This window comes from Macaca nemestrina, chromosome 13 (assembly GCF_043159975.1).
Source record: "Macaca nemestrina isolate mMacNem1 chromosome 13, mMacNem.hap1, whole genome shotgun sequence".
NCBI lineage: Eukaryota > Metazoa > Chordata > Mammalia > Primates > Cercopithecidae > Macaca > Macaca nemestrina.
In genome coordinates this window covers 61531366-61555887 of record NC_092137.1, presented here as the reverse complement: position 1 = coordinate 61555887, position 24522 = coordinate 61531366, and the positions used below count along the sequence as shown (strand labels likewise).

Here is a 24522-nt window from a genome sequence, read left to right as displayed (position 1 = left end):
CATTTGGACATTATGAAATTCTTTATTTTGATTAAGATGGCAATTCATGGAAATTCCGCTTAAAGAATTCCTTGTGTTTTTTATGAATGTGGAAGGGAACTCGTTTTTTTGCACAGAAACTTTATACTGCCTTATAACTTTAACCACTTAAAAAGATAAAGTGTTAAAAAGAGCAAATGTGGTGGTGTATCTTATTCAAATTAATACATATTATAAAATTCAGATATTACACTGTGATGTAGAAAATGAAAGTCTGCTATAATTGCTGTCTTCCTCGTGGAGATACTGTTAATGATATCCATACTTCCAGAATTTTTTCTATGCTATAGGATCTACAGACAGCAAACCAATAAGGTCCTGTTGATTCACACCCTTAGTCCTTTCACAATATTACCAGTGTCTAAAATAAGTACTTACTTTAAGTCTTTAAAAATTACTCGTTTTTTGAGTGTTCAGTGGTGGTTTTGTAAATTTAATGAATTTGAGTCCAAAAATTCCTTCTCAGATGTACAGATTTTTTTCTAACTCAGTTGTGAAAAAAAAATTATGTTCTTGATATCTTTTTATTTGTTCATGTTTTTGCTGAAAGTTAATGTTGATGTTAAATAGTTTATATAAAAATGTTTTGTTACTAGTAGAATAACTAGGATATGGATAAAATTGAACAGTCACAAAACTAAGCAGTAGTTAAAAAAAATTTACCTAGGTATTTTTCATGCAAAATTTTGTTCTTGATGTGCTTAGTGCTATTATTAATTGAAGATTGCCTAACATCTGTAGATTGAAAAATAGAATTGTTTTTTGTGTTCTGTATATTAAGGGAATAAACAATAATGTCTTAAATTGTTTTCTTTTTAAAAAGAGATAAAGTTATAATCTTAAATAGTGGTTCCAGCCAGAAATGTTTTTGTTTCCCAAAATGTAGTATATAATCCCTGGAGACACTTCTGATTATCACAGCAAGGGAGCATGTTGTTGGTATCTGGTGAGATGCTGTTGAATATGAGAGCATGAGATATAGCCTCCTTCACCCCTATTCATCTCTGCCTTCTGATAACAACAAATTATTAATTGGGCCTAAAATGTCAGTAGTGCCACTGTGGAGAAACTCTGGTCTTCCAATATGTAGCAGGAAACATTGTTTTAAGATTACTCTTTTGCTCATACATCAGATCATGTGGAAATTAGACAAGTTCATTCATTCCCTCAGTTTTTATCCTATTCCGAATTTGCTGATTAGTTTTAGGTTGCTGATTAGATTCAGGTACCTGAATTTAGTTAAAAAAAAAAAAAAAAAAAAAAAAAAGGTATGTCTGAAAATTACTTAGAAAATTGTTTAGTGATTATCATGCTGGGTGCCTGTTTCCTTTAAAATACAAGTCTTTGTAATTCACTTTATAATTTTAACAGCCATGAATTGACTCTCAAATTCTATTAGGCTGGTTAGTATATATTACTAGAATGTTTCTGTCCCTGAAAAATTTTTCTTAATATGTTTTTTCCTTCTGAATGTAGGAATCACAGCTTGCTATTTCATTTACTGGATTAGTTTTTTTTTGTTTTTTTTTTTTAATTCCCCCTGACTCTCCTACTAATATTTCTGTTCTCTCTATTAAAAAAAAAACAAAAAAAAAAACTGGCCTTAAGGAGATTTTGTTTTTTTCCTCAGTAATTTCTCTTGGTGACTATTTTGTTAGGAGCTCTTAGCTGTTATTATGCATTTAGCTTTGATTCAGTGTGATGAATCTGAACTTAAATTTGTTGCTGTAGAATAAATTGGAACGAACTTAGAACTTCTTTTGGACTTTTCCAGTCTGTAAGATGATAAAAGCTTGCATAACATTAAAATGGTTTAAAATGGCATAAAATGGTATCCTTTCTATTTGTTGTTTTTGTCATGTTTTAGGTTTGCATATCATCTGAGACAGTGGCAAATTGAAGGCACTGGTATTAGTAGTCATTTGAAAGCACTGAGTGACAAACAGTCTCTGCCGCTAAGGGTTGTATGCCAGCCAGCTGGACTTCCTGACAAGGTACTTACATAGTTTTAATTTCGAAGTTGATAACATTTCCCAGGTCAAATATATGTTCTTTTTGTATTTTTAAATTGGTTGCATCTCATATTTCAGATGACTATTGAAATGTATCCTAGTGACCAGGTAGCAGATCTTAGGGCTGAAGTAACTCATTGGTATGAAAATTTACAGAAAGAACAAATAAACCAACAAGCTCAGCTTCAGGAGTTTGGTCAAAGCAACCGAAAAGGAGAGTTTCCTGGTAAGCCCTTCAATTCAAATTTTCTCTTTCTCTTTCTCTCTTTCTTTCTTTCTCTTTTTTTCTTTCTTTTTCTTTCTCTTTTCTCTCTTCTCTTTTTTCTTTTCTTGGTTGTATCATATAGCAACTGTCTTGGTTTGTCTTGTGTTGCTATGACAATACTACAAACTAGGTAAAGAACAGAATTTGGAAAGTCCAAGATCAAGGTACCAGCATCTGGTGAGGGCTCCTCTCTGCTTTCAAAGTGGCAGCTTGAATGCTGCCTCCTCACAGGCAGAGGGTGAAAGGGTGAAAAAGGAACAGACTCCCTCCATCAGACCCTTTTATAATGTCATTAATTCATTCATGGCCTCTCCAAAGGCCCCACCTCTAAAACCTGTTGCATTGGAGACGAATGTTCAATATGAGTTTTCAGAGAGAACAAAAAAATTCAAACCAAAGTAGCAACTTTGAAGTTTTACTTTGAAGGTTCACCGTCCATGTTCATGGCTTCCCTTACCCTCCCCTCCCTTTAGTACCATTCATTCTTAGATAAGAAGCTGTTGAGAGTTGCTTCAGATGCTATTTGCAAAAAATTCTTTTGTTTCTCAAAAAATTCTATTTTAGACTTCTGATGTGATCATAAAATAATTCTTGAAATTTATTTCATAAGCAATTTGGGAATTTTTGGTAAATTTAAATTTCCATATACTACTCATCCACTTTAACCCAACAGTTTTTTTCATATATTTCATTTTCATTTTTTCTGAGTATATAAAAATAACACACCTTCATGTCCTACCTGTGCATCTCTCCTTGCCTACCAAAAGTATCTTAAGAAATTTTTCACATAGGCCTAATATATATATATATATATTTCTCCTAATGTATGTTTCTGATCTCTTTCCAGAGATACCAAGATATAACGTAAGAATATATACACACACACACACACACACACACACACACACACACACACACACACACACGTATATGTAAAACACAAATGGTGGAATTCCATCTTTACTGTTCTGTTTGCTTGTAGGGCGTATCATTATCTTAGAAAACACTTCATGTTAGTTCATGTAGAAAGTTACCTCATTCTTTTTGAGATCTGCGTAGTTCACTATATAGTAATAACTTGCTTCATTTTCCCTGTTCTCTACGAATGGACATTTAGATTGTTTTCATTATTTTGCTGTTACAATGTGACAGAGAATATCTTTGTCTCTACATTATTTCATGTATGTTGGATAAATACCTCATTATGGAATTTCTGAATCCAAATGTATCTACTTTCATTAGGTTGAAATGTAGTGTGTGTAAAGTGTATGAAAATAATAAAGTGAAAATCCATGTACCTACCATCCAGGTTAAGAACTGGAACGTTAGTAGAAGCTACCGTTGTGTCCCTACCCAATAACATAATTTCCACTTCTCCTTAACACTGTCTTGATTTTTGAATTTTTTTTTTAGTGTTGTTTATAGCCTTACCTCCATGTATGTGTTTTTATTTAGTTTTGTGAAACAGTTTAGCAACCACAAACCTAGTGGATAAAGAAAAAGGGACATATGGCTACTATTAGATACAGGATTGCAGAAGATGACAAGTTATAAACCTTCCCTACAGATATGTATAGCCTAATTTGGGGATATCAGTGGGAAAGTTCTCAAGTATATGTCTCAGCACAGTTAAGACATATCCTATTGCTATAATGTTGATAAAAATACTGGAATATCCAACAGAAATGTTTTCATAGAATTTGTATTTTCTTTTTCTAAGCTCTTCATGATCTACAGTAACTCTCAGGAGTAGGTCAAAGCAGAATTTCTTCTGTAGGATGAAATGAATGTCCTCTACTGATTCAAGCAGTAGTACATGGAGGTGAGAGCAGGAACCTCCCTAGCACTTGGTAAAGACGGTCCACATACAGATAAGAATCTGGACCAGGTTCATTGTCCATTCTTTTGTAACATAGAGAAGATAGTACAGTGGCAGCAGGGGTCTTGGTCATGATAACCCTCAATGCGTTTCTCCAAAGTCATACTGATCTTACTAATTGTCCTCCAAATTTGGTGCACAGCAGTCATTGTGTGATATCTTTTATCATCCTTCTGGTGATTCTCTTCTCTCCTATGTTGGGTATTCTGTTTCCATTATCCATACCTTTCTCGTTACTGGTTGACTCTGTGTGTGTGTGTTTCTGGAATACAAGAGAGTGTTCTATTCAGTGGTTTCTTGTGATAAGATTGTCGGGGTAATGTTTTTTATTCCTTGCATGATTAATAATATGTATCTCATGTTTTCATACCCAAATGATAAATTAGCTGGGTATAGAATTTTAAGTTGGAAATAATTTTGTTGCAGAATTTTAGAGGTGCTTCTCCATTGTTTCTTGCTTTCATTGTTGCTGTTGAATTCTGAAGCCATTCTGATTTCTGATATTTTTTACATACAGTATGTCTTTTTTTTTTTTTTGAGATAGTCTCCCTCTGTCACCCAGGCTGGAGTGCAGTGGCATGATCATGGCTTACTGCAACCTTCATGTTCAAGTGATTCTCCCACCTCAGCCCCCTGAGTAGCTGGGGCTGCAGGCAGGTGCTACCATTCCCGGCTAATTTTTTGTATGTTTAGTAGAGACAGGTTTTCACCACGTTGCCTAGGCTGGTCTCAAACTCCTGAGCTCAAACTTTCTGCCCACTTAGGCCTCCCGAAGTGCTGGGATTACAGGCATGAGCCACCATGCCCAGCTAACATGCAGTATTTTTTCTTGTAGACATTAATCAGTCTTCACTTTTTTCTTAGTGTTCTGGACCTGAGTATAGGTCTTTTTTCAGTGATTGTGATGGGTTTTCCTCAGTATTTACATATTTAGGTATTTAGCGTTGGGCCCTTTCAGTTTGGCAGATTATAATTTTCAGTTTGGAGAAATTTTCTTGAAATGGTTCATAGATTTCTTGTCTTCTGTTTTATCATTTTCTCTCTTTATGGAGCATATCCATTATCTAGATGTTTTGTCTTTAAGACTCTCCCTAGTTTCTATGTTTCTTTTTATAAGTTTTAACTCAAGTTCCTGAGAGATGTTCTCAATATTATTTTGCAGTCTTTCTACTGAGTTTTTCATTTCTACTGTCATACTTTCAATATCTAAGAGCTCTTTTTTCTCTGAAAAAATATGCCTATTTTTAAAGTTGAAATACCTTTTTGAGATTAACATTTTGCTTAATTGTTGAATTTTGCTTTTTTTGGTTCATTCTGTTGGTGTCTACATTTTAGTGTTTAGATTATTTACATTCAATGTAAATATTTTCTATTTGTCCCATCTCTTCAGTTTCTTTTTTAGCACATATTTAGCACTTCTGACACTTTGCATTCCTGTGCATAGATCTGAGTTTCTCTTTGGTTTCTTTTCCACCTTTCTTTCTGTTATTTTATTTTACTTTTATTTATTTATTATTTTGAAACAGGGTCTCACTCTGTCACCCGGGCTGGAGTGAAGTGGCATAATCATAGTTCACCACAGCCTTAACCTCCCGTTCTCAGGTGATCCTCCCACCTCAGTCTCCTGAGTAGCTGGGACTACAGGTGCCAGCCATCATGCCCAGCTGATTTTTGTATTTTTTGTAGAGACAGGGTTTTGCCATATTGCCCAGGCTGGTCTTGAACTCCTGGGCTCAAGCGATTCTCTCACCTTGCCGCCCAAAGTCCTAGGATTACAGGGGTGACCCACTGCGCCGGACCTCTTCCCCTTCCTTCTAATAAACTTCCGTTAAAGCTTTGTACGCTAGGTGTTCTGGTGACAAATTTTCTCAAGCTTTTGTTTGTCTAGAAAAAAGTTTATTTAAAAATGTTTATTTTGCCTTCATTGTTGATGGGTAGTTTCACTGGACATCGAATTCTAGGTCATGAGGTTTTTTTATCCTCTTTCAGAACTTTAAAATTGTTGTTCTGTTATTATTTGGCTTGCAAAGTTTGTGACCTGAGTCGGTGGCTTTCCTTATCTTTTGTCCTTTAAAGCCGACGATGGGCCGGGCGCGGTGGCTCAAGCCTGTAATCCCAGCACTTTGGGAGGCCGAGGCGGGCGGATCACGAGGTCAGGAGATCGAGACCATCCTGGCTGACACGGTGAAACCCCGTCTCTACTAAAAAATACAAAAAACTAGCCGGGCGAGGTGGCGGGCGCCTGTAGTCCCAGCTACTGGGGAGGCTGAGGCAGGAGAATGGCGTGAACCCGGGAGGCAGAGCTTGCAGTGAGCCGAGATCCGGCCACTGCACTCCAGCCTGGGCAACAGAGCGAGACTCCGTCTCAAAAAAAAAAAAAAAAAAAAAAAGCCGACGATGGAGGAAAGAAAAAGGATATAAAGCTTTTTCTTTAACATTGATTTTCAGCATTTTGATTATGAGTGTGCCTTTGTGTTTGAGATCTGGGTTTAGTTTACCTTCTCAGATCTGTGAGTTTATAACTTTTATCAAACTTAGAAAAGGTTAGCAATTATATAGTGCTTCATTTTTTTCTCTTTTTCTTCTCTCCTTACCCTTTTAATTTCTGAGCCTATAATGTTTCTAGGCTGTTGGTTAAGGTGTTGCATATTTCTGAGGTACTGTTCCTTTTCTTTCTTCCTTTTGTTTTTTGTGTGTGAGGGTTAGATGTTAATCTTACTCTTACGCTAAATCTTTTTGTGATGTATCTTTTTTTGGGGCTTACTGTTCATCACGAGTTTATTTCATGGTCACCTTGCAAACTTTATTGGTACGATCTCCTTTTTTTCTCCTTGTCAGTTTATGTCTGTAAATTTTTTTTTTTCCTTGAGTCTCGCACTGTTGCCCAGGCTGGAGTGCAGTGGCGCGATATCAGCTCACTGCAACCTCTGCCTTCGGGTTCAAGCGATTTTCCTGCCTCAGCCTCCCAAGTAGCCGCAACTACAGGTGCATGCCACCACACCCTGCTAAGTTTTGTATTTTTGGTAGAGACAGGGTTTCGTCATACTGGCCAGGCTGGTCTCGAACTCTTGACCTCATGATCGACCTACCTCGGCCTCCCAAAGTGCTGGGATTACAGGCGTGAGCCACCACACCCGTCCTATCTCTGTAAAATTTTTAAAATTTATTTTATTGGAGTTGTAAAGGGAAAAATTACATGTGTGTTTTCAGTATTCAATTAGAAATCAAGAGTTTTTAAGATTTCATTTTGTCTTGAAACATTAATTTTTTTAAAAAGGTAAAAATTCTGTTTAGAACTGATAAGGAATAAGTAGCTCTTATGTTAAAAAGATCTTCTCAAAAGTAATAAAAGATAGAAAGCAGCTCAATGTATTATAAAATCCAATTCAGCCATGATAGTCAACATTAATGTGTTGTCATTGTCCATCCAGTGTGCTATATAAAAATACCATAAACGGGGTAGCTTATAAACAAAGGAAATTTATTTCTCATGGTCTGGAACCTGGGAATTCCAAGATCAAGGTGCCGGCAGATTCAGTGTCTAGTGACAGCTTTCTCATAGATGGTGCTTTATTGCTGTGTCTTCATGTGGTAAAAGGCTGAAGCAAGCTCCTTTGGACCTCTTTTGTAGAGACACCACTCCCATTGATGGAGGACTCTGCCTAATACCTAATAACCTCTGAAAGATCTCACTTCCAAAATATCATCACCTTGATAATTAGGATTCGACATACGAATTTGGGGAACACATATGTTCAGACCATAACACTTGTCATTAACACACAGAATATTGGCCTATCTCACATCAAATACAGGCCATTATGCTAAATAAAATGCTAGTCATTGCATAACTTTTGGAACAAAGTTATGCATGCTTAATTAGAGTAGCAATTAATCATGACTAAGTGTTTTAATATTGCAAATATTAATAATTACATTTAATTGTCTCACCAAGTTAGACATTTAATAAAAATCTACCAAAGCTTTGCTAGGCACGGTAGCTCATGCCTGTAATCCCAAGGCTTTAAGGCTGAGGCAGGTGGATCATTTGTGGTCAGGAGTTCAAGACCAGCCTGGCCAACATGCAAAACCCTGTCTCTGCTAAAAATATAAAAATTAGCTGGGCCTGGTGGTGTGCACCTGTAATCCCAGCTACTTGGGAGGCTGAGGCATGAGAATCGCTTAAGCCCGGGAGGTGGAGGTTGCAGTGAGCCGAGATCATGCCACTGCACTCCAGTCTGGGTGACAGAGCGAGACTCTGTCTTTAAAAAAAAAAAAAAAAAAAAAAAATTACCAAAGTATTAATGGCTCACGCCAGTAATCCCAACACTTTGGGAGGCCGAGGTGGGCAGATTATGAGGTCAGAAGATCGAAACCAACCATCCTGGCTAACACGGTGAAACCCCATCTCTACTAAAAAATACAAAAAATTAGCCGGGCGTGGTGGCGAGCGCCTGTAGTCCCACCTACTTGGGAGGCTGAGGCAGGAGAATGGTGTGAACTCGGGAGGCGGAGCTTGCAGTGAGCCGAGATAGTGCCAGTGCACTCCAGCCTAGGTGACAGAGCGAGACTCCATCTCAAAAAAAAAAAAAAAAGTTTAATACAGAATTTCTGTCTATCCAGTAGCCAAAGCTTTTCTTAATGAACACGCTGCTTTATAAGCATTTACTTTTCTTTTAGTTTTGTATGATACAAAACGATACAAATTTATAACATAAAAAATAATAAATTTATAAAAATCAATAAATCAATAAAATAAATAATAAAAAATGAATAAAATATACTGTAAAAAAGTATAGCTATTAGATTATTCAGTTATAATTTGTGAGCAACATGATGAATCGGGCACTAAGAAATCAAGTATACAATAGCAATTTTTAAATGTTATGATATTCTGGCTGGGCGTGGTGGCTCATGCCTGTAATCCCAGCACTTTGGGTGACCGAGGCAGGCAGATCACTTGAGGTCAAGAGTTCGAGACCAGCCTGGCCAACATGGTCAAACCCGTCTCTACTAAAAACACAGAAATTAGTTAGGTGTGATGGTGCACGCCTGTAGTCACAGGTATTCAGGAGGCCAAGACTGGAGAATTGCTTGAACCCAGGAGGCAGAGGTTGCACTGAGCTGAGGTTGAGCCACTGCACTCCAGCCTGGGTGACAGAGTGTCTCAAAAAAAAAAAAAAAAAAAAGAAAATTATGATATTATGAGGTCTTTGTAAAATGTGAGAATAAAACTTTTTGAGGTAATTGAACTGCTGAGTAAATTGAAATAGCATGCCTCTGTACAGAATATTGTAAAAATGTTAGGTAAATTTATTTTTTAACATGTTCTATCAAAAATTCCGGGCCGGGCGCAGTGGCTCAAGCCTGTAATCCCAGCACTTTGGGAGGCCGAGACGGGTGGATCACGAGATCAGGAGATCGAGACCATCCTGGCTAACACGGTGAAACCCCGTCTCTACTAAGAAATACAAAAAACTAGCCGGGCGAGGTGGCGGGCGCCTGTAGTCCCAGCTACTCGGGAGGCTGAGGCCGGAGAATGGCGTGAACCCGGGAGGCGGAGCTTGCAGTGAGCCGAGATCGTGTCACCGCACTCCAGCCTGGGCTACAGAGCGAGACTCCGTCTCAAAAAAAAAAAAAAAAAAAATTCCGATGTAATTTTTGTTTAAAATTTGATGAAATTATGGTGAAGTTATCTATATGAATAAACTAAGCAATATTAGAAGTTCTGGGAGGTCAGTAAATTGGTACTTTACAAAAAAAAAGGAAAAAGAACAAAAAAGTTCTGGGAGAAAAACTCAAGGATAATAGAAAGTTGAACTTCTGTACTAGCTATATAAACATTTAAACCATAATACGATTTTGGTGTGGGAATTGTTAGTTAAATGATACAGAATGGATATCGAAAATCAGTCATATGACTTGTTCAGTTTGGGGAAAGAAAAACCCCTTCTAATATTTAGGATATGTTTAAAATGTCATATCTGCATTAACAAATGGTAGGAAAATTTAGAAGAAAATAGGATTGTTTGTCAAACCATTTCAAGGGCCAAGATTGAGGGCTAGAAATAATGAGAAAGGGAAAGAATCATAGATTTAGCTACACAATGATTAGCAATTTAGTTATAAAAAAATTGTGCTTAAGGCAAATTGCCAATATGACTCCTCTTGGGAGAAAAACATATTCCTTCTCTGTGTTTGAAATATTTTTTCCACAGACCTTTTTTATGTGAAGGGAAAGGTAATTTTAAAATGTTATATGTCATTATAAAAAGCAATAACCTTACACTCATTTTTCTTGAAAGTAATTGGTGTCCAGTGGAGTTTTTCTGTATTGAATGAAATTTAGCAATAGTTTTAAAGTTTAAATTATTCATCAGACATTTAATTTTGCTTACTTTTCGTGCTGTAATCGTTTCTTTCCCCCAAAAAACTTGTACATTATACATTACTTAATTTGAATGTGTTCTCCATTTTAGTGCCGGGAATGCATGTGTGAATAAAACAACCTCTGCCCTTGTGGAACTGGGAATTTGTCATTCTTCCTTTCCTTTTTTTTTTCTTTCTGTTTTTCTTTCCCTTTTTCCTTTGCTTCTGTCTTTTTTTCTCCTTCCCTTCCCAGATAACAAATATGAGGTGTTAACAAGTGCTTTAAAGAAAGATACAGCAGAATAAAGGGTTAATGGTGAAGTGAAGCTTTTAGATTGGGTGGTAAAGCGAAAGCTCCCATTAGATGAGAGAATTGAAAGAGGTGAGAAAATAAGTATCTTGAATTCCTGGAGAGGAATCTTAGTCCTTGAGGTCGTAATATACTTGGTATTTTCAAGAAAGGGCAAGGAGGCCAGTTGACTGAACATAGTGTGAGGTAGGGAAGCTGGTGGGAAATGAAGTTGAAGGTGTAGGCCGCAAAAAGGACTTAGTGCATTCTAGAAATGTCTATGCTTAATCTATTGAGTTTTCTCTCTTTACCTTGGATCTGGAGGGTTGGAATTACATTTAAGCTTTACGTGTAGTGTGATTAATTGCTACAACTACATATTCTTATCAGTAAATAAGTTAATTCTTATAAACAAATTCATTTCTATGTTCTGCTGCTTTTAAGGAGGCCTCATGGGACCTGTCAGGATGATTTCATCTGGACACGAGTTAACAACAGATTATGATGAAAAAGCACTTCATGAGCTTGGTTTTAAGGATATGCAGGTACATATATAAAACGTGGTTTGAGTTTTAATGATCTGTTTATAATCATCAGTTGAATAGTCACATGTAGTTTAAAAACAGCTCTTATTACTTTTGTTATATTAAAATTCTAAGTGATTTTATACTTCAGATTCATTGTTTTATTAAACCAAAAGCTTGATCTGCATAAATTTTTTTTCCTGTTTTTTATAGATGGTATTTGTATCTTTGGGTGCACCAAGGAGAGAGCGGAAAGGGGAAGGTGTTCAGCTGCCAGCGTCTTGCCTCCCACCCCCTCAGAAGGACAACATTCCAATGCTTTTGCTTTTACAGGAACCTCATTTAACTACTCTTTTTGATTTATTAGAGATGCTTGCATCATTTAAACCACCCTCAGGAAAAGTAGCAGTGGATGATAGTGAGGTGACTATGTTTCATTTTCACAAATCTTGTTTTGTCTCTCTTTTGAGAGGATATAGTAACTTTAATACAACTATAGATTATAAAATGTTATAAAATACAATTTTCTCACTTTTCTTTTATTTTTTTGAGACGGTGTCTCACTGTGTTAACCAGGCTGGAGTACAGTGGCATGATCTCAGCTCACTGCAAGCTCCGCCTTCCGGGTTCACGCCATTCTCCTGCCTCAGCCTCCTTTGTAGCTGGGATTACAGGTGTGTGCCACCACAGCCGGCTAATTTTTGTATTTCTAGTAGAGATGGGGTTTCACCATGCTGTTCAGGCTGGTCTTGAACTCCTGACCTTGTGATCCACCCACCTCGGCCTCCCAAATTGCTGGGATTACAGGCATGAGCCACTGTGCCTGGCCCTCAGTAATCTTTTAAGAGTAGTAAAATTGGGCTGGGTGCAGTGGCTCATGCCTGTAATCCTAGCACTTTGGGAGGCTGAAATGGGCAGATCACGAGGTCAGGAATTCAAGACCAGCCTGACCAACATGGTGAAACCCCGTCTCTACTGAAAATACAAAAATTAGCTGGGCATGGTGGCACGCGCCTGTAATCCCAGCTACTCCAGAGGCTGAGGCAGGATAGTCGCTTGAATCCAGGAGGCAGAGGTTGCAGTGAGCTGAGATTGTGCCACTATACTCCAGCCTGGACAACAGAGCAAGACACCACCTCAAAACAAAAACAAAAACAAAAGGTAAAATTAAGAACCATTTATTTGTTAGTTAACTATTTAAGTACCTAACGTGATGTAGGCATACTGTTTTAATCAAATTATTGTTTATAATACTTTGGTCTAGAAAGGGCTCTCTGAGGGAGACTGTATATAATCTGAGCTAGAAGGATGAAAAGCCAGTTAGAAAGATGAGATATGGTCTGGATAGAGTAATCTGGAGAAAGGGTTTCTGGGGAAATGCTTGATAAAAGGAGTTAGGCAGGTTTAGGAATTGTTACAGCTAGAAAGGAGAATGTGGAAGAGGATGGGAGAGTAGAATGAGAGGAAAGAAATTGGAAAGGTAGGCAGAGCAAAATAATGTAAACCTTTTGTATCATTGTGAGTCATTTCCATTTTACTCAAAGTGGACATCATTAAAAGATTTTAAGCAGAGAATAAACACATGTTCTGATTTTTGTTTTATACCTGATACCTAATATACCTAGTAAGTTTCTTTGGCAAAAATAACAAAGTCAGTAAAGCATTTGATGTGCAAGTCCAGGAAGGAGTTGCCCTGGAATAGGATGGCAGCAGTGGAAATAAATGGACAACAGGTCAAAGCATCACTTGGTGGTGTTTTGGGTTTTAGGAGTAGGGAATGAAGAGGAGAAGGAAGACAGAAATGGCATTGGGTTTCTGGTCTGTGCAACGGGGTGGGGAGATTCCATTTGAACTGAAGGATAGATGGATTCCTGAGGGATATCAAGTAGAGATGTCAGGTAATCACTTGGATATGTAAGTATGGAGCTCAGAGAAAAGGTACAGTCTAGAAAAATGGTTTGTGGGTTATCACTATAAAGGTCCCATTTATTTTATTTTATTTTATTTTTTTGTGAGAGACAGTCTTGGTGTGTCACCCAGGCTGCAGTGCAGTGGTATGATCATAGCTCAGTATAGCCTTGATCTCTCAGGTTGAAGCGATTGCTGCCTCAGCCTTCTGCATAGGTGGAACTCCAGGTGCGTGCCAGTGTGCCTGGCTAATTTTTTAATTGTTTTGTAGACATGGTCTCTCTCTGTTGCCCAGGTCGGTTTCAAACCTTGGTCTCGAGCCATTCTCCCACCTCAGCCTCCCAAAGTGCTGGGATCATAGGCATAAGCTGCTGTGCCCAGCCTGAAGATGGCATTCAGAGGCAAGAATGTGTATGACATCACCTAAAGGAGCCATATTCAATCCACTGACTTTTAAAACAATGCCTTTAAACGGGCTGCTTCTAAGATATTTTCATGTATTCAAGTAGCTTATGCAGTAAATTACAATTTTGAGATTTAGAGGCAGGTAAAATGGTGGTATTCTGATGGTTTTCTCTGTGTTAGGCTAGTATTCTTTCTTTCTTCCCCAAGATTGTTAAGTGACTTCTTCCCATTTCCATGATGTATTTGATCATGGATGCAGTGGGCTGCCATTGAGCCCTCTATTTCTTATACCTCAGTTTCTCACATGATGGTACATTCTTAAATTCCCTAGAAATCTCCATTGTTTTTTCAAGCAAAATAATCATTAATAGGTGCCCATGAAACCTCTGTTTTCTCACCTAGTGCTGGTGTTCTGTTCCATGTATTAGGGGAATAATGAGAGGGGGGGACAAAAATTTTGCAGAAGGCTTTTTCAAAAGAGGAGTTGTTCAAATTGGGTCCAGCTACTGATAAGAGTGAAGAGAAAAGCATTACAGATTTTCTTCATTAAGAAAGCAAATGACATGTTTGAGGAACTGGGAATATGAGCATAGTGTAATTTAAGTATTAGGACAGAAAGGTTGACTGTAACCTATATCACAAAAGGACCTTAAATGATTTTTTTTTAAATCCATCATTATGGCTGGCTTTAAGCAGCAAAATGCGCTCTTTTCTGGGCTTTTAGAAACAATTTAGATGTTTGTGTGGAGGGTATAGTAGAGAAAACCAGGACCAGTGATAAGAGATTCTGGGCTATTATGTTAATAGGCTGTTACGTTATTCTGAGTAGTGAGGCTTAAACCAAAGGGAAAGCATTTCATTGTTTTAGCAGATTTTTTTTTTAGACAGAGTCTCACTCTGTCCTCCAGGCTGGAGTGTGGTGATGTGATACCGGCTCACTGCAACCTCCACCTCCCAGGTTCAAGCGATTCTCCTGCCTCAGCCTCCTGAGTAGCTGGGACTACAGGTGCACACCACCATGCCCAGCGAGTTTTGTTTGTATTTTTAGTAGAGACAGGGTTTCACTGTGTTAGCCAGGATGGTCTCGATCTCTGACCTCGTGATCCTCCTGCCTCGGCCTCCCAAAGTGCTGGGATTACAGGTGGGAGACACTGCGCCCAGCCGCAGATACTGTATTGAATCTTATTTTTGACAGGTTGATACAGGGATTCTTTGATTCTTTGTTTGGCCCTGATGAGAGTTACACAAAAAAGAAAAAATAAAGTATCTTTACTGTGTATGTCTCATGAGACTTTCAGTCATAGAAGAACATAGTTATGCACACTTGGAAGATATTTTTCCTTCAAATCCTTTTTTGCATAGAGTTCAATATTTCTCTCTTTTTAATGGTTATTTACAAAGGAATGATGAGTCATTTTATTGAAGAACTGAGGGCCATTTCCTCAAGTAAAGCGCCAGTGTTACTCAAGGGTTGCTTCTCTTTGTTCATCAAGCTTGTGAAAGACCAAATTTACCTTGAAACTTTCTAAGATTTCCTTGACATTGGAGAATCACTTGAACCTGGGAGGCAGAGGTTGCAGTGAGTTGAGATTGAATCATTACACTCCAGCCTGGGCAACAAGAGCGAAACTCTGTCTCAAAAAAAAAAAAAGATTTCCTTGCCATCAAAGTATACCATCTTTCTGCCATTATACCAAAAGAACTACGTTTCTTTTTATAGGCTTATAGAATATCCCTAGACCATATTATACCAAAGAATCACTATGATAGTAGCAGTAGTAATAAATTTATACTCCGTGGAAAATACCAAAACTGTCAATTTAGTTTTTACTCTTTTTACCTCTCAGGGTGGTACTTTTAATTTTTTTTAATTGCCTATTTCCTAAATGGTTTTTGAGACATTATTTAACTTATTCTTGCCTTAGCAAGTTTCTGAACTCAGATTTAACAAATGGTAATGGAAGAAAATCTTATAGGTCTCTAAAATCGTTTGCTTTCTTCTTAATGTCTGCCTATCTGAGACTGAAAAATGAAGTTTAGATTAGCAAAATAAGAGAAACAGATAGGCTCTTTTCCTAAATGGAAGTTCAAGGATTTAATTCATCAAGTCTTTGTTGTGCTTAGAATAGTGACCTGCAAAATGGAAATAGATGATAGTCATATTGAAATTTGTTAGAATGGCCTTTAGACAGATGTTTTCACTTTTATTTCAAAAGTTTCCTGAGGAACATCATCAGTCTTAGAGGAAAGCTTTTCTAGAAAAATGTTCAGTAAGAAGTTGAAAAAACACTGCTTGACTATTAATTTTCTCAAATATTATGTATCATATAAGAAATGTTGCATTTCTCACTTTTCAAAAAGACTAAAAATATTAGCAAATTTGATAATATTTTTACACACAAATTTGAACTTAAAACTTTTTTCTGATCTGTTTTGATAAAGCAGTTGTTCTTATTTGTGTAGAGCTTACGATGTGAAGAACTTCATCTTCATGCAGAAAATCTGTCTAGGCGGGTCTGGGAGCTACTGATGCTTCTTCCTACATGTCCTAATATGTTGATGGCATTCCAGAACATCTCAGATGAGCAGGTGAGGCCACAAAATCTGTTTACTCTCCTAGAGGCTGTTGCCAGTTTATATTCCTATTGATAGTGTAGAAGGTTGCCTGTTGACGTACCCTTAGTAAATCTGAATATAGTTTTTAACCCATATAATAGGTAAAAATTGCCACTTCATTTTAATGTTCATTTGTTTATTTAGTGAGGGTGAATAACATAGGCTGAATGCAAGATGAAGATGTTTTCTAAAATTGTTGACATTTTATATTAGTGTTTTATCATATTACAGTATGCTTTTAATACTGTTTTTTGCTCTTAGTAACAAAAGTAATGTTTAAAGAAAATACACCGAGGTGAAATGACGTGCATCAATGTTTGTTTTGTATGCTTATACAAATTAACTGACGGAATTGGAGAAAATGAGGCAAATAAATTTAATATGTGTGTGGTAATTTTTTTTCCATATGGATACCACCTCACGTGTGTTGGGTATCTTTGTAAAGTCTTTAACATTAAAGACTGTTTTTATTTATTTATTTATTTATTTATTTTTGAGATATGGTCTCACTCTGTTACCCAGCCTGGAGTACAGTGGCGTGGTCTCAGCTCACTGCAGCCACAGCCACCAGGGCTCAAGTGATCCTTCCTCCCCCAGCCTTCCCCAGTAGCTGAGACCATAGGCGTGTGCCACCATGCCTAGCTCATTTTTGTATTTTTAGTAAAGACAGGGTTTCACTGTTTTGGCCAAGTTGATCTCTAACTCCTGACCTCAAATGATCTGCCCACCTCAGCCTCCCAAAGTACTGGGATTGTAGGCATGAGCCACTGCTCCTGGCTTAAAGACTGTTTTTAAAATTTATGTAATAAGTAGTTTATTTGAGGAGATCTCCAAAAGAACTCCTGTAGGATGAATGAAAAAGCAAATGTCCTAATGTTATGCAAATTCTAGGATTTGGAACATTATCATGTGATTTTGGGAGATCCAGTATCTCACATGACTTGGAAGTCAAGAAGATGGGCTCTTGAAAATACCAAATGATGACTTACAGTAGCACTAGTAATAGCATTTCAAAGATGCACATTAAGTGTGAATTACATTATTTCATGAATTGATAGTAGAAAACAGCAATGTTCCTGAGTTCATATATTTGTATGACTTTTAAATATGTAGTTGTAACTATTAAGTACAGACGTTTAATTCATCACCATCTTCAGTTTACCCACTCAACTAGACTACAATGTTGTTTCTTTTAATTGGGAAGATTAACAGTTCATTATTTCCCCATGCTGCTGTTTGTATATTAATTTTATTAGTTTTATTTTCAGAAAATTTAATGAATAATGTTTTAAGCATACCATTTGTACCAGTTATATAACTAGTCTTCATATGTTTTAATGTTTCAAAGTATATATAATATTTTAAGTTTTTATGTAGTGTCAGTTTGTTTAAAGTTTTTCTTTTTTGTGTTCCCTGAGTAAGTTGGCTTGAGAAACATGTTTTTCTAATTTAAGAGTAATGATGGATTTAATTGGAAAGAACTTCTCAAAATTAAGAGCGCCCACAAGCTATTGTATGCTCTGGAAATTATTGAAGCACTGGGAAAACCTAATAGAAGAATAAGGAGAGAGTCAACGGTAATTGCATTTCCGTTATTATCATTAAATGTTTGTATTTTCTGTGGAGCAAAATTCTGTAATGTCTTTTCCATTCTAGAATAATTTTTTCTTCCGCCATTCTGCCTTCTTTTTTTGCCTTTCTCATAGGGAAGTTACAGTGATCTTTATCCAGATTCAGATGATTCAAGTGAGGATCAAGTGGAAAATAGTAAAAATTCCTGGAGTTGCAAGGTTTGATCATATGTGTTTTTCAATGTATTGATAAAAATAATTTATCTCCGGTTTTTCAAAAGTGCATACTATAATTCTTCATTGTTTTTAAACTAATAATACTATTAAAACAAAGCATAGTTTAAAAATTATGTATTACTTTAAGTTGCAATAATGTAAACTGAGATTATTTAATGCCTTGGTGCTCCTATTTTTAGCTCTGATTTTCCCTATGTCGAAATACTGTGAGAAGCCTGGCATGGTGGCTCACGCCTGTAATCCAGTACTTTTGGAGGCTGAGACGGATGGATCACTTGAGGTCAGGAGTTTGAGACCAACATGGCCAACATGGTAAAACCCATCTCCACTAAAAATGCAAAAATGAGCTGGGTGTGGTAGCACGTCGCCCATAATCCCAGATACCCAGGTGGCTGAGGCAGGAGAATCACTTGAATCCAGGAGGTGGAGGTTGCAGTAAGCCGATATCGCACCACGGCACTCCAGCCTGGGCAGCAAAAAAAGATACTGTGAGGACATCCCAGTGTCTAGGACTAAATGGCTAATGGAATACGAAGACATAGCCTTTTTCATGTGTGTGTGTGTCTGTGTGTGTGTGTGTATATATATATATATTTACTTTATTTATATTTATATATATATATATATATATTTTTTTTTTTTTTTTTTTTGAGACAGAGTCTCACTCTGTCACCCAGGCTGGAGTGCGGTGGCGCGATCTCTGCTCACTGCAAGCTCCGCTTTCCGGTTTAATGCCATTTTCCTGCCTCAGCCTCCGAAGTACCTGGTACTACAGACGCCCGCCACCACACCCTGCTAATTTTTTGTATTTTTAGTAGAGACGGGGTTTCACCTTGTTAGCCAGGATGGTCTCGATCTCCTGACCTCGTGATCCGCCCGCCTCAGCCTCCCAAAGTGCTGGGATTATAGGCGTGAGCCACTGCGCCCGGCCTCAAGTGTATCTTTTTAAAAATTCTTGTTTGTTTTATTGTGTTTTGTTTGAGACAGGGTCTCACCTTGTCACGCAGGCTGGATTGCAGTGGCATGATCATGGCTCACTGCAGCCTTGACCTCTTGGGTTCAAGTGATCCTCCTACCTCAGCCTCCCTAGTAGCTGAAACTGTAGGCACCAGCCACCATACCTGGCCAATTTTTTTACTTTTTGTAGCGATGAGGTCTTCCTAAGTTGCCTAGGCTGGTCTCAAAGTCCTAGCCTCAAGCCATCCTCTGGCTTTGGCCTCCCAAAGTGCTAGAATTGCAGGCATGAGCCATTGCACCCACCCTTAAATTCTTGAAAGTAGTCTCTATCTTATTGTTTTGTATAGAAATTATTTTGGTAATTTAAATGAAGGAATATAGTGTAAATAAAAGATGTGTAATATTTTACATATCCAGTTACTGAATCAACAAGCATTATTGCATTATGTATCTGCTTTTCTCTTACTATTACTTTCATAATTGCCTACAGTTTGTTGCTGCTGGAGGGCTTCAACAGTTACTAGAAATTTTTAATTCTGGAATTCTAGAGCCTAAAGAGCAGGAATCATGGACGGTGGTAAGTGCAAATTTACTGTTTCAACTAGTTACAGTAGTTACCGCATTTGATACACTTCCATTTCATCAGCAAGTATAGCTTTTGCCATATAGTTCATTATAATGAAGTATGGAATATAGCAGAAATGAATTTAAAAATACAGTTTGATTAATTATGGAATAAGCATTTTTCATGTTAACTGTATTAAAAATTCTTATGATAAAATTAATTACTCTAAACTCTGGCCAGTTCATAAACATGTTTCCTTTAGGTTGATGAATTATATATTAATATTTATATAAAGTTTGGTTGCTTTTTAAAAATTTGGTTTACATCTTAGTTTTTTTTAAAAACTGTTTTTTTGTTTTATTTTGTTTTGATCATTTCTTCCTTTACAGTAGTAATACTAAAAAATGTGTTTCCAGACCATGTTGACTGGCTTACATTAAGATGGATACAGAAATTGAGAGTAAACCTCTAGAAATTTTTATAGCAGTTAGACGTCGTTTCTGTATTTTTATAATACTTGATAAAAGTATTGGTCCTCAACAAAGTGGAATTTTTTTTTCTGTGAACTTGCATGAAAAAATGGAAATTAAAAAAAATGTTTCTCTACCACTGTGATTTGAAGAAGTACTATATGAAAATAAAATTGCTTGTAGAATATTTAAATCTGCATAATGATATACAAAACTGCACAGGTCAGTTTCAAACTCAATGTGAAGGACATTCCATTTGCTTCCATCCCAAAACAGTTTAGCATTATCAAACATTGAATTCAAGTATTTTCTTAGTTCCTGTGTTTGTTTTGTTTTGTTTTGAATTGCCTTCGAACCTAGGAGTCAAGTGTAATGATTTGACATCAGGTACTCTTACGTCTAAATGTTTTAGCTCATCAACTGTCATCAGTGTTAGTGTATTTCACATGTGGGCCAAGACAGTTGTTCTTCCAGTGTGGCCCTGGGAAGCCAAAAGATTGGACACCCCTGCACTAAAGGTTTTCTCTGTTTTTCTTGAAATTATGAATACTTTCCTGAAGTAGATGCAAAGCGTGTCTAGGAAACAAATTGCTTCCAGGTCAACTGGTATTTCCTGTTTATGATGCATGTCTCTTAATATTATGAAATGCTTCTAAGTTCAGGATTGTTCTTATTTCTTTTTTTTTTTTTATTTTCCCTTTTCAAATGAGTTCAGTTGAAGTATATCTTTAAATTTTTTTTTGAGATGTAGTTAACATGCAATCAATGTACTTCTCCAAAATACAATGTTTTTACCATAGTCACAAAGTTGTCTGACCATGACCAGCATCTAATTCCAGAACAATTGTATCACCTCAAAAGAAACCTCCCCCCAAACGCTTTAGCCCTGGGCAAACACCATTATAGTCTGCTTTCTGTTTCTGTGGATTTGCCCATTCTGGACATTTCCTATAAATGGAAACCATACAATGTATCGTCCATTGTGACTGGTTTCTTTCACTTAGTCTCTTTTCAAGATTCATCCTTGGAAGTAGCAAGTGTCAGTAATTCATTTTTTTATAGTTATATTACATGTTTATCCATTCACCAATTGAGAGGCATTTGGGTTATTTCTACACTTTGACTATTAGGAGCATTTGTTTATGAATTTATTATGCACGGATAATGCATTTTCACCTCTTTTTGGCATATGCTTAGGAGTGGTATACCTTGCCAATACTTAAGTAGTATTTTATTGTGATTTCTAACGTTTACATTTTCCCCGTGCTAAGGATCTTGAGCAGCTTTTCATGTGTCTGTTGACCATTCATAAGCATGTATGCATGTATGTGTGTGTACATATATATACACACACACACATTCATATATCTTTGGCAAAATGTTTGGTCAGTCACAGCTGAATCCAGGGAGTGGAAGATTGATCAGTTGGTGAACATTTGCATTGTTTCCAGTTTGGGGCTATTATCAATAATGTTGTTATAAACAGTGGTGCCTTGGGTATAGAGTGCAATTTCTGGGTCCTGTGGTAACTTCTGACTTTTTGAGGAATTTCCAAACAGTTTACCAGAGCTGCAACATTTCACATTTCTGCCAGCAATGTGTGAGGATTCCAGTTTCTCCACATCCTTTTCAAGACTTGTTAGTGTCTTTTTTATTTTAGCTATCCTAATGTGTAAAGTGGTACCTAGTTGTGGTTTTGATTTGCATTTCCTTGGTGACTAATGAGGTTGAACATCTTTTCATGTGCTTATTGGCCACTTGTTTTTCTTTCGAGTAATGTCAATTCACATCCATTACCCACTTTTAATTGGGTTGTCTTTTTGTTGATTTGTTAGAATTCCTTATGTATTTCAGATACTGATTCCTTACAGTGCATGTGATTTGCAAATGTTTTCTCCCATTATATGGGTTGCCTTTTTCCCTTTCTAGAGGCTATCCATTGATTTACAAACATTTCTAATTTTGATGAAGTCTAGTGTCTGTTTTCCTTTGTGCTTGTCCTTTTGGTGTTGTATCTACAAAACTTACCTAATCCCCTTATGCAGAGATTGATGACTCTGTTTTCTGTTAAGAGGTTTATGGTTTTAGCTCTTACTTTTTTAAGTCTTTGGTCCATTTTAAGTTAATTTTTGCATATGATGTGAGGTTGCAGTATACTTTTCATGTAATAAATAATGCACTCATTTTAAAGAGTGAGATTTGAAAAATGTTTAATGCTCTAACATCCAAATAAAGAATATTTCTATTAAAAAGTTCCGTCCTGCAGTTTTGCTATTAATTTTTCTTTCTCTGCTTTCTGTTACAATAGGTGAGATTTTCATTTTATAGAATTTCATGTAATTGGATCAGTGCAATATGTACCCTTTTGTATCTGGCTGCTTTTATTCAGAATGCTTTTTGAGGTTGTTAAATGTGTATTAGTAGTTGGTTCGTTTTCATTGCTGAGTAATGTATTCGTTGTATAGGTATACCACAATTCATTTATCTGCTTACCTATTGACATTTGAGTGGTTTGTAGTTTTGGGTTATTACAAATAAAGCTTCTGTAAACATTCACATGCAGGTCATTTGGTATATGTATGTTTTTATCTCTCGGATTAATGCCAAGTAATGAAATTGCTAAATAATATGGTGAGTGGAAGATTAACCTTGTAAGAAGCTGCCAAACTGTTTTCCAAAACAGTTGTACTATGCAACATATGAGAATTTCATTTACTTCACATCCTTGTCAGAAGTTGATATGGCCAGGGTTTTAAAATTGGAGCTATTCTAGTGGATATAGTAGTGTTATCTCACGGTGGCTTCACTTGTCCTTCCCTCATTACTAATGATGTTTAGCATTATGTTGTGTGTTTGTTGATTGTGTATTTATCTTCTTTTGTGAAACGTCTTAGTATATAGTTGTGAGATGGTCTTTTCCCTTAAACATTATGGAGAAGTCTTTCTCTGATGTATGTATGGGGACAAGCCCCACACACATGCTATGGCTTACTTTTTCATTGTACTGACAGTATCTTTTAGGGGAGAGGTTTTAATTTTAATGAAATTTGTATCCAGTCTACAAATATTTGTTCTATGGTCACAAAGACTTTTCTCCTCTGCTTTCTGTAAGTTTTATAGTCTTCTTTTACATTTAGTTCTATAATGATACATTTTGCATTTTGTGTGTGCAGTATTGAATTTTTTTCCTTCTTCATACGGCTGTTTGGTTTTTGTAGCACCAATTTGTTGAAAAGACTTTTTTTCTGTCTGAATTATCTTGCTATCTTTCTTTTAGTTCAGTAATATGGTATTGCTATTATTGCAGGAAGAAAGTACTGTTTCCTGGTATATTTGTATAGGAATATATTTGGCAGTGGAATCAGGAAAGCAGGAGGTTAAGAGCTATTGAAGAAAAAGCTGTGAAACTTTCATCTTGTACATAAGTGATATTCTAATTAAAGAAAGTACACTAAGTTATTAAAATTGAGCTTCCAGTCAGCTGTAAATATTATTTTTTATACATACTAAACAATATTTAAAACAAATTTTAAAATAAATGTTTGTTTTTAATGTGGTCGTGGAAAGTGCAAGATTTTCGTTTGAATTATTTTCTAGAATTACTAAGAATTGCTTTGGTCCCTAAATTTTAAGAGTCTGTGCCACTTTTGTGGAGAAACAGCATAGAATACTTTGTTTCTCAGTTAATTTTACTGATAAGTAATATCCTTGACATCATTTTAATTTAAAAAAAAAATCTAAATTATGAGCAGTATGTTTTTCAAAAATCTCGTAGCTCTCTATTATATACATTTTTATGATGCCTTCATTAAAGAAATGAAAGTGTCATTTCCATTTCATTAAATACATCTTGTATACCCTCTTTATTTCTAGATAATTTTTCTTCATTTTTATAAGATTGAATTATTACTGACCATAATATTTGAGCAGCAAAATTTTTATAGTATGTGATTAAGTACTAGCTATAATTTTTTATTTTCTGGTCTTCTAATCTCAGGATTGTATAATGGCCATTCTAAATTAATGGAAATAGGGAAATGACCATTTCTTTTCATTTACAGTGGCAGCTAGACTGTCTTGCTTGCTTGCTGAAGTTAATATGCCAGTTTGCAGTAGATCCCTCCGATTTGGATTTAGCTTATCATGATGTCTTCGCCTGGTCTGGTATAGCGGAAAGCCATAGGAAAAGAACCTGGCCAGGCAAATCAAGGAAGGCTGCTGGTGATCATGCTAAGGGTCTTCATATACCACGATTAACAGAGGTAAAGCGCAGAAGTTAATGTTTAATTGTAGTGATGAATTCCATTTATTTTTATAAACTGAAGAAATATGCTAATGCTTAAGAAATGTATTCTAGATTACTGTGACTTAACCTGACAGCCAAACTGATGGCATTGTTTTAAAGCAGTAGTGATT

At 36.4% G+C, this 24522-nt stretch overlaps 1 protein-coding gene across 5 annotated transcripts in view; it reads left to right on the top strand.

The window, feature by feature from the left end:
* Window positions 1–24522, top strand: part of LOC105465104 (ubiquitin specific peptidase 34) — a 286477-nt gene that overhangs the window by 157456 nt on the left and 104499 nt on the right. For all 5 annotated transcript variants that reach the window (XM_024787781.2, XM_071076772.1, XM_071076771.1 and 2 more), the window contains exons 26-34: window positions 1907–2033; window positions 2130–2277; window positions 11298–11398; window positions 11591–11800; window positions 16154–16279; window positions 17761–17883; window positions 18013–18096; window positions 19562–19648; window positions 24168–24368. In XM_024787781.2, coding sequence (XP_024643549.2) covers window positions 1907–2033; window positions 2130–2277; window positions 11298–11398; window positions 11591–11800; window positions 16154–16279; window positions 17761–17883; window positions 18013–18096; window positions 19562–19648; window positions 24168–24368 — 1207 coding nt within the window. The remainder of the gene's footprint in view (window positions 1–1906; window positions 2034–2129; window positions 2278–11297; window positions 11399–11590; window positions 11801–16153; window positions 16280–17760; window positions 17884–18012; window positions 18097–19561; window positions 19649–24167; window positions 24369–24522) is intronic.